The 9,442-nt window shown below is 37.4% G+C and overlaps 1 protein-coding gene across 1 annotated transcript in view; it reads left to right on the top strand.

The window, feature by feature from the left end:
* The window catches only part of PABPC1 (poly(A) binding protein, cytoplasmic 1), a 10,160-nt gene extending 1,597 nt beyond the window's left edge, over window positions 1-8,563 (top strand). Inside the window, exons 3-14 of the mRNA XM_010143340.1 lie at window positions 289-428; window positions 1,367-1,461; window positions 2,990-3,127; window positions 3,223-3,318; window positions 3,748-4,020; window positions 4,207-4,300; window positions 4,494-4,604; window positions 5,465-5,619; window positions 6,048-6,132; window positions 6,317-6,447; window positions 6,729-6,824; window positions 8,122-8,563. Coding sequence (XP_010141642.1) covers window positions 289-428; window positions 1,367-1,461; window positions 2,990-3,127; window positions 3,223-3,318; window positions 3,748-4,020; window positions 4,207-4,300; window positions 4,494-4,604; window positions 5,465-5,619; window positions 6,048-6,132; window positions 6,317-6,447; window positions 6,729-6,821 — 1,411 coding nt within the window. The 3' untranslated portion in view covers window positions 6,822-6,824; window positions 8,122-8,563. The remainder of the gene's footprint in view (window positions 1-288; window positions 429-1,366; window positions 1,462-2,989; window positions 3,128-3,222; window positions 3,319-3,747; window positions 4,021-4,206; window positions 4,301-4,493; window positions 4,605-5,464; window positions 5,620-6,047; window positions 6,133-6,316; window positions 6,448-6,728; window positions 6,825-8,121) is intronic.
* The last annotated feature ends 879 nt before the right edge of the window (window positions 8,564-9,442 follow it).

A 9,442-nucleotide genomic window follows, 5' to 3' on the forward strand; every position in this document is an offset into this window, starting at 1 on the left:
CCATTGTCCAGTCCTGTTGTCAAAGGCTGTTTTATAAGAGTGAACAATCTTGCCAATGGCTTGAAAGCATTTTTATGCTAGTGACTGTGATAAGCACACTGATGTCACAAAGGATATTGAAATTGTTTTTCTGGTGGAGTTTTATCGTAAATATTTTATCTAAAGAATTTCATGTGTATAATGAACAATGAGACTTATTAAGAATAAAATGTGATGCCAGAGTATTAAAGGTTTTTAAAACAGTGACAGACACTTGCTTTAATCTACACTATTCTGTTCTGCAACTAGATTTGTTGGAAGGTTTAAATCCCGCAAAGAGCGTGAGGCAGAGCTTGGAGCCAGAGCAAAGGAATTCACCAATGTTTACATCAAGAATTTTGGAGAAGACATGGATGATGAGAGACTTAAGGAACTTTTTGGCAAGTTTGGTAATGTCTTTTAAGTTTATATAAACATCAGTGAACTTCAGCTTACTACTTATATCTTACCTGTACAGTGCCTTACAATACAAGGGATCAGCTGGTTGGATGATGTTGGCTTAAAAAAAGTTAAAAAGATACTGAAAACTTGGTACTTAATTTCAATTTCAGGTTCAAAGTGCAGTGATATCCACTGCAGAATTTTAAATAGCCAGAATAGTGTATATTGACCTGCCACATTATTTCCAATAATGTGTCTAAACGGTCTTTGGAATGTGTTTTCCACCTTTAAGTTGCAGATAGAAGTGTTCTCTGTTTTCGTACAGATTGCTGTTTTGAATTCATTACAGGATCCATGACGAATGAGTTTGCTATTGCTTTCATTGACCTGCAGACTTACCTTTACTCAGAGTATCTCTGCTTTTCATTGTTCAGTGGCATTGTGGTGGTTGACCTAATGTGAAATTATAAGGAACTTTTCCATTGGCAAGCTGTTTGGTTCCATTTTGATCGTCAATAATGTATATGATGTGTCACCATCAAAATAAGAAATAGCAAACTCCTTTAGCACTTACCTAATAGAAAGGCCTCCCTTTCTGGCTTTTAGTACCTGTTTTAAAGGACGGAGACACTACTGCTTTTTAAATGTCATAATATTTAATGAGAAAAACGATTTCATTCACTTTAAGGTGAAATTTCTGCCCTGTTTTTCCTGAAAATACAGTAGGAAAGAAATTCAGCATGGCAGACTTCAGCCATAATGGCTGAAGCTCAGCATCAGGGCAAATTAGCAATATCATGTTAATGGGTGATGTTTACTAGATGCAATTATTGGTGCAGCAGTCTTCTGTAATGCAAGTGCATATTAACACTTCTAAACAGGGTGTTCCAAACATGAGGAGAATATATTGTGTATACGAAGTGTAAGTATTTCACTCTCTTTTTAGGTCCTGCCCTAAGTGTGAAAGTTATGACTGATGAGAGTGGAAAATCCAAAGGCTTTGGCTTTGTTAGTTTTGAAAGACATGAAGATGCCCAAAAAGTAAGCTTTTGGACTTTATTTTAGGAATTCTCTGAATTCAAATAATATGTTTCACTGAGTGATTTGAAATGTTGTGAATTCGTTAAGGGTTTTTAATTGGTCAGGGACACTGCAAGAACAGGTGTCTGCTTCCTAAGTGACTGAGCATAGTTTCTGTCATTTATAATGCTTTCTTATGAGCAAACATAGGTTGATTTCAGGAGCCTATTAAGTCAAGATACTCTGAGACAGCTGGAACTAGTGTAGAAATGGGGAATCTTGAATAATTTAATAACCTTCTACAGTTGGGATTAAAGGTCTCTATGAGATTTGGACTCACTCATGCTGAGCAACATACAAGTGTAGTAAATTATTATATCTCTGCAAACCCCAGATGAATCATTTGAATCCAGTTTGGTTGCACAACACATTTATGCAAGGCAGAAAGGGTCGTGTTTTCAAACTTCAGCACCACAAAGCCAGCAGGAAAGCTTAGTTTTTTGAAACACGTTTGGCACAGCTGTAAGAAAGTAGTCATAGATCCCTGTGATGTTGCTTTTACTCTGAAGAGTAACTTTGAAAGAAGGGTCCTTTTAATTTGTGTGTATATAACATGACAGTGTGTTGTATAACTTTAATTCTTTGTCAGCTTTCTTTTGTTGCTTTGATGTGTCAGTTGACTGTGGCAGCAGGGACATAACATCAGGGAAAAAACAGCACAGAACAAATCGGAGCAACAAACAGTTTGCTTTTCAACAGGCATTTTGGTGATTTGTCAGTACTGCAAGTATACAAGCAAGAGATTAGAATAAATCCTGTCTGTCTTACATCTACATTGTTCGGTCTTGCATACACTTATTGATGAATTGTTTCTCTTACAATAGCCAGAACCTCATGTTGGGTGTTTTAAAATAACCTAAAATTCTAATATCTCAGTAAATTGTTGTGTAATAGCTTTGGTCATGAAGGTATACGATAAACTGGTGAGTTCTGGTTTTAGATTAATTTAGTAAATCTGTGCCAGAGTTTTCAATTCTTAATAGTCATAACTCAAAACAGCTTAAAGGAAAAAAGTTAATCTTTTCATATCGTTAAAGTATTTCCTTAAAGATTTTTTTTTAAAGCCATATATGCCAGCTGTAGCTTAACGTATAGTATAAGAAAATCTGGTAGATATTACAGTGTCAGGTGTTACTTTTAAAAACAGAAGTCAGGTCTGTGAATTAGAGCTTTTCAACTTAGTTCACTTACTTTTCTCTGCCTTTAGGAAGATAAGGCTAGAGAAATAGTTCCTCATTGATGGTTTCCCCCCTCAACTTCATTAAAAAAGTTTTGTATCCCTCATGACTTTTTTTTTTAACTGGACAGAAGCACACTCAAAGCAATTTCCATTTTAGTTTAAGCAGGGCAGTCTTGGAGTATTCTGTTTCAACTAGTGATTTTAGATGCATTCTAGAATTCTTATGTAACTTTATATTCGCGTTTCTTTTTTGTATGCTTGAAAAACACTGGAATACAAAGCACTGCTAACCTTGTTTATTAACTGTAGGCTGTAGATGAGATGAATGGGAAAGAGCTCAATGGGAAACAAATCTATGTTGGCCGGGCTCAGAAAAAGGTGGAAAGGCAGACGGAGCTGAAGCGCAAGTTTGAACAAATGAAGCAGGACAGAATCACCAGATACCAGGTTCAGTTTGAATCCAAGAGGACTAACTGTATTCTGTGATAAGTCTAGATTTACACAGACCATTGGCTTTCAAAAATAACTTGCCTTTTTTTTAGGGTGTAAACCTCTATGTGAAAAATCTTGATGATGGAATTGATGATGAGCGTCTTCGAAAAGAATTCTCCCCATTTGGTACAATCACTAGTGCAAAGGTAAAATCTATAGATTGTGTTTGTCCATTCTCTGGAAATGAGCAGTGAGCCTTCACCAAAGAGTGATTTATTTGACTAACAGGTGTGACTCTCAAGCTTATCATTGCTACTATATACATGGACATCTGCTTTCTTGATTATTTCGCATCTCAGGTTAAATGCGTATGACCATACTTTCTTGAAATAAACTGATCTAATGTGAGAAAAAATACATCTTTTCAGTGCAATAATATGCTCATTATTACTTCCCTGAGATTTTAATCTGTACTCAGTAAATGGTTAGGTATTAATTAATCAGTTATATTCCTTTTTATAAATTTAGTAAAACAAACCTGTGGTCTCCCTTTTAGTAAGCTGAAAAAAATAAACTGCTGCAAGTTGAGTAGATACTACATTCTCTTGGTTTAAAACTAAATTTTTTACTGACAGGTCATGATGGAAGGTGGCCGCAGCAAAGGATTTGGGTTTGTATGCTTTTCATCACCAGAAGAAGCCACCAAAGCTGTCACAGAAATGAATGGTAGAATTGTAGCTACTAAACCATTATATGTAGCTCTAGCCCAGCGTAAAGAAGAGCGCCAAGCTCATCTCACCAATCAGTATATGCAGAGAATGGCCAGCGTAAGAGCAGTACCTAATCCTGTAATCAACCCTTACCAGCCAGCACCTCCTTCAGGTTACTTCATGGCAGCTATCCCACAGGTACGTATAGAGATGAGTAACTGAATGTCTTGTGCTGTGTATAAAATCTGTTCAGATGTAACAGTAAACAAACTCTTAGCATGTGTCTGTCATTTCAGCATTCTGATTTCATAGCAGAAAGGTGATGGACTGTTCCGCATGCCCTGTAAAGATAACAAAGTTACACAGTGTTTCTCTATTTGACAGACTCAAAACCGTGCTGCATACTATCCCACTAATCAACTCGCTCAACTTGCTAGACCTAGTCCTCGCTGGACTGCTCAGGGTGCCAGACCTCATCGTAAGTCACTTCTTTACCTCTTCCCAGTGATGGCAGTAAACCCCATAGCACTTACCTTTGCACATTTAAATACATTTTCACGGCGTTACAGAGTATCAGTCTTGTCTTTGTCTTGTTAGTGGTACTATTTCTGAACTCTTTTCACCATTCAATGTTTCAGCATGTAACTTGATGTCCTTCCTCTAAAACACAGCATTCCAAAACATGCCTGGTGCTATCCGCCCAGCAGCACCCAGACCACCATTTAGTACCATGAGACCAGCTTCTTCACAAGTTCCACGAGTCATGTCCACACAGCGTGTTGGTGAGTTTCATTTATGCAAATTTCAAGCATTAACATTATTTTAAAATTTTGTTGATTCAGAATGATCTCTCAAAAAGCATTTGTAGGTTCAATATCACATGTGGTAACACTTCCATCCTTTCTTGGCCCTTACTAAATGAGTAAGCTAGTATCACCTTCTAGTAGTTGTTTTAAATACTGTCCCAGCAAAGACTCATGCTGTGGTCCCATTTACTTAGCATGAAGCATTTCTTCTTTTAGTGTGCATTTTAATAATACTGTATGACAGCCACTGCCATTTCTAAACATCATTGTGGCAATTGTAATAATAGGTTGCATGTAGAAGTACTGAGATGATAGAATTGTAACTCTTGCTATTTTGTCGTGGAATACTGTGAGTCAGCGTCATGTAGCAGGATCTACACATCACTGAATGAACTAGAACTGATTGTAATGGAGTCTTAATTCTCTCAGAATATATTAGGCAGTAGTATTTTTTAGCTATATACCTCATGAAAGCCTCTTATTTTAGGATGACTATTGACATACAGTACTCAGGAAGTCAAGTGTTCTTTGACCTTAGAATTTAACTAAATAAATACTTAATCAAAGTGAATGTTTTCTGACAGATCTTTTGTCAATAGCATCTGAGGAAAGTAATTCACTAGTGAAATGACTGGAAAGTAACATCCTGTAGATTTCGTGCTTTGAACTTCAGGTGTGACCAGTGATGTGACAGTTGACAATACTACTGAGATGATCTGTAGTACAATACCTAAATTAAGTATTCTGTTTGGGCTGGTTTGGGGCGGGGGTGCCGTTTGTAACTTGTACAGTGTAAGCTCAATAACATAATTCTGTATGTGAAATTTTTTTTCCAGCTAATACATCAACACAAACAATGGGTCCACGTCCTGCAGCAGCAGCTACTGCGGCTACTCCTGCTGTACGCACAGTACCACAATACAAATATGCTGCAGGTGTTCGTAATCCTCAGCAGCATCTTAATACACAGCCACAGGTTGCTATGCAGCAGGTATGGAATTTTAGGAACTGGTCTGTGCTCTTGCTGGTGCTTTTTGCAGTGGAAAGTGGCACAGGTGGGATGCTTATCATTAAGAGTTGTCTTTGTTATTCTAGAATTCGGGCTCTGCATTATGACAGCAGAGTTGTAGCCTTGGGGTTTTAAGTGTATTTCAAGTTCACCTGGGACAGGATGTGATCCTGTGTTACTTCCCATTTTCCAGTTTTTTGCTTGATACCTTAGCCTGCATTCTCCTTGTGTTTGCGCCACAACAGAGTGGTTGATGTTAATATCCCAGCATCGCTCAGCTCTAACCAGTGCTGTTTGATTAAATGGACTTAGTTGTAATTTCTTCCATGTTTCTGACAGTGTAGGCATTGTTTATGCTGATTTGTGGAACTAGAATTTAATTTTTGAAATGGTGTTGAATTAATTTGCAGCCTGCTGTCCATGTGCAAGGTCAGGAACCCTTGACTGCTTCCATGCTGGCTTCTGCCCCTCCACAAGAACAAAAGCAGATGTTAGGTATGTCCAATGATACCTTTCTCGATGCCTTGTAGCAGAAGGACAATCAAAGTACTCTTTCCTCAATCTTAAAATGCAGAATAAATGTTTTTAGCAGTAGAACAAGGAGTTTGTTTCTCTTTTTCCTTAAATCTAGGCTGTGTATGTCAGAAGGGATTTGTTACTCCAACTTTTTTCTCTCTAGGTGAACGTCTATTTCCTCTCATTCAAAGCATGCACCCTACTCTGGCGGGTAAGATCACTGGAATGTTGTTGGAGATTGACAATTCTGAACTCCTCCACATGCTTGAGTCTCCTGAGTCTCTTCGTTCGAAGGTAGGTGGAGTTTTGCCTTATGCTGGTTTTATCAGCAGTTAAGTCTACACTGATGTAACAGGTGTTTATGCTGGCTCATTGGAATATCAGTAATGCAACAAGGCGAGAAGTTAGACTGTCCTCTTCCAGAGAGTGGCAGAGACATGAACTGGAACTGTAATGTTCTCCTTTTCTTTTTAAAAAAGCAGGCATTGCTTGTATGCATAATTTAAATTGTTTCATTAACTTGAATATGCAGAAATTAAGCTTCCCTTTATGAATTTTTCTTTTTTACTTAACAGGTTGATGAAGCTGTAGCCGTACTACAAGCCCACCAAGCTAAAGAGGCTGCTCAAAAGGCAGTTAATAATCCCACTGGGGTTCCAAGTGTTTAATAAGTAAGTTTTCCAAGCACTGTAGGTTGACTGGGGCAATGGTCCTTAGCCTGTGGCCTTACAAAGTAGCACGCTTTCAGGCTCTGTATCCTTTGCAGCCACAGAAATAGCAGCTATGGTATAGCTGTAAACAAATTTTGTGCTCAAGCCTGTTGTCCAGTTTTGTAGTTCTTGGTTAGCAAATGCTGCTGACATTTTGTCTTGGATATTTAGCTGGAACTGAAGCATTGTTTTTTACAGCATATTTAGCTGGATGTTGTTCTAGGCATGCATGCAAAAATGTGCAGTTCTGTCAAATGCTGCTACTCATACTATTGTTCAAGAGGAACTTGGGGAATTGAAGTAAGCTTAAAATGATACTTCAAACCTCTTTTGTCTTAGAAATTAAATAGCTTGTTTCAACTATAATGTCTCTGTACTTACCAAAATATATAATTATACAGTAATTTAAAACTAAACTACATATTTTCTTGACTTCGCTTTTTGGTAAATTTCACTTTCATGTCAATTAAAATATTGATGTTCTTTATTGCCTTCTGTGGGATTAGTATCTTAATTTTGCATGACAGGAAGAGGCAAAAGGTGGCATCCTTACAAAGGGAAAATTGTTGTGGGGTTGAGGATGATGCAGGTGCCTATTGTCCATTCAATCCAGTTACGTTTTGCCTAAGAACTTCCAAATTTATAGCTATCAGTTGAAGATGCCGCCTTTAACATTTGATCATTTAATATTTTCTTCTTTTTCTTGGTCTTTTCATTTCTGCAGCTTTCCTTTTGGAGGCAGAATTGAAGTTGTTTTTTCCACACTTCTTTTTCCTTTTTTGTTGCTAGTGATGCTTTCATGCTGGAGATAAAGTGCTAAATAAGTTGTCTGTCCTAAACTAAGACGCCTGAACATACTCCGTATGCTCCATGGTGTTTTAGTAATTGGAAACTGAAAACACTGCTAGTGTAGTTCATTTGATGAGCCTTGGTGTGCTGGCCTTAAGAGTAAGGTGACCTGCAGTCAAGTTAGCTACAGTAACAAATTATTGTGCATAGCCATTGTCCAAGGTCGTGCTGCGCAGAGTACTGTTTTAGACTCAATTTTGTCTCGCCGAGTATCACAGACTTGGGATGTTTTACTTTTGTGGCTCTAGAAAGTGGGGATACCTCTGATATGCTGCTTGTAAAGAACTTTGGTGGGATTGATACCACTAAAGCCCAAAGTACTGTTGGGCTTTCAGTTGTTGAAAGCGTGTCAGAAGACATAACGTGATGCTTTAATTGTAAAACCTAACAACATTATTTTTGTTTCCAGAAAGATCCGGGACTACAATCTAGAACTTCGCTTCACCGAAGAAAAAAAAAAATCTAAACATGGAAAAACTATTAAATATTGAGAAAAACATTGCAAAATATAAAATAAATAAAAAAAGGAAAGGAAACTTTGAAGCTTATGTACAGAGCAACGCCGGGGCTAGCGAAACAAGTGCTAGTCCTAGATTACTTATTGATTTAAAATTAAAAAAAAATAGTAAAATAAAAAATACAAATTAATGTTTTATAAACCCGGGGGAAAAGAATTTTCAGCACAGTACAAAAATTTAAAGCATTCCTTTCTTTAATTTTGTAATTCTTTACTGTGGAAAAGCTCAGAATATCACCACTGTTTTAGTTGACAGTGAGAATTGATAGCTGAGCAAAGAAACGTAATTTGGATTATAAAATTCTTGGTTTAATAAAAATTCCTTAAACACTGACTTGTGGTGTGGTTTTTGTACAGTGTACTTCTGATAAGGCTGCCGGTCAGAATCCACTCCATAGTATGTTCTAGCAGTTTCTAGAGATGAGCCTGCATTTAGCCATCTGTTACTGATAATATAAACTTGGGCATTAAAACAAATTACCCGAGCTGCTAGATCCATATCTGGGTTGTAAATCATTAATAGCATGATGTCTGAGCTCTTGTCATTGTTTAATTAGGAAGAGGCCTTTAAATACTTGACCTTGACCAGTAAGAAATGTTGTTATAAAAGGCCTGTGTTGGAATTGTGTAACATACCAACACATCATCCCATTGGACCACTTCAACGTGGCTTTGATTCTCACAGGTTTTGGCAGAAGGAACAATTCCTACATAGGTCTCTGGCTGTATCTCTAGATGGCTGATGAACCCCGAGGTGGAGGCAGAATCACGTGGGTATTGGTGAATGAGCAAGGACTGGCTGCAATAGGCAATCTTGTGAAATTCCTTTATTGTGAACATATAAACACGAAGCATTCCTAGAACAAAAAAAAGCTTCAGATGGTATTGTATTAAAAACTGAATGCATAGTAACTCCGAGATCATGCTTTTTACTCAGTAAAATCCCATGGGCAGGCCTGCTTAATCCTCTGAAGTGAGTATTTCTAATGCTGTGTTTGCCTAACAAGTGAATGGCTACCGTTAGCTTTTTCCTGTTAGTAAATTGGTTCAATTTTAGCTTCACTACATTTTTGGTTTTTTAATGTGCTGAACAAATCCTTCTTGTCAAAGGCAAATTTGAAAGTCTCAGCTAGCTCTTTGGTAACTAAATCATTGCATTATTACTGAAAAGAATACAGTTAGAGTGCTTCAAATCAGCAGAATGGAAAATTGA

This window comes from Buceros rhinoceros, unplaced genomic scaffold, assembly GCF_000710305.1.
Source record: "Buceros rhinoceros silvestris isolate BGI_N320 unplaced genomic scaffold, ASM71030v1 scaffold20609, whole genome shotgun sequence".
NCBI classification, from domain to species: Eukaryota; Metazoa; Chordata; class Aves; order Bucerotiformes; family Bucerotidae; genus Buceros; species Buceros rhinoceros.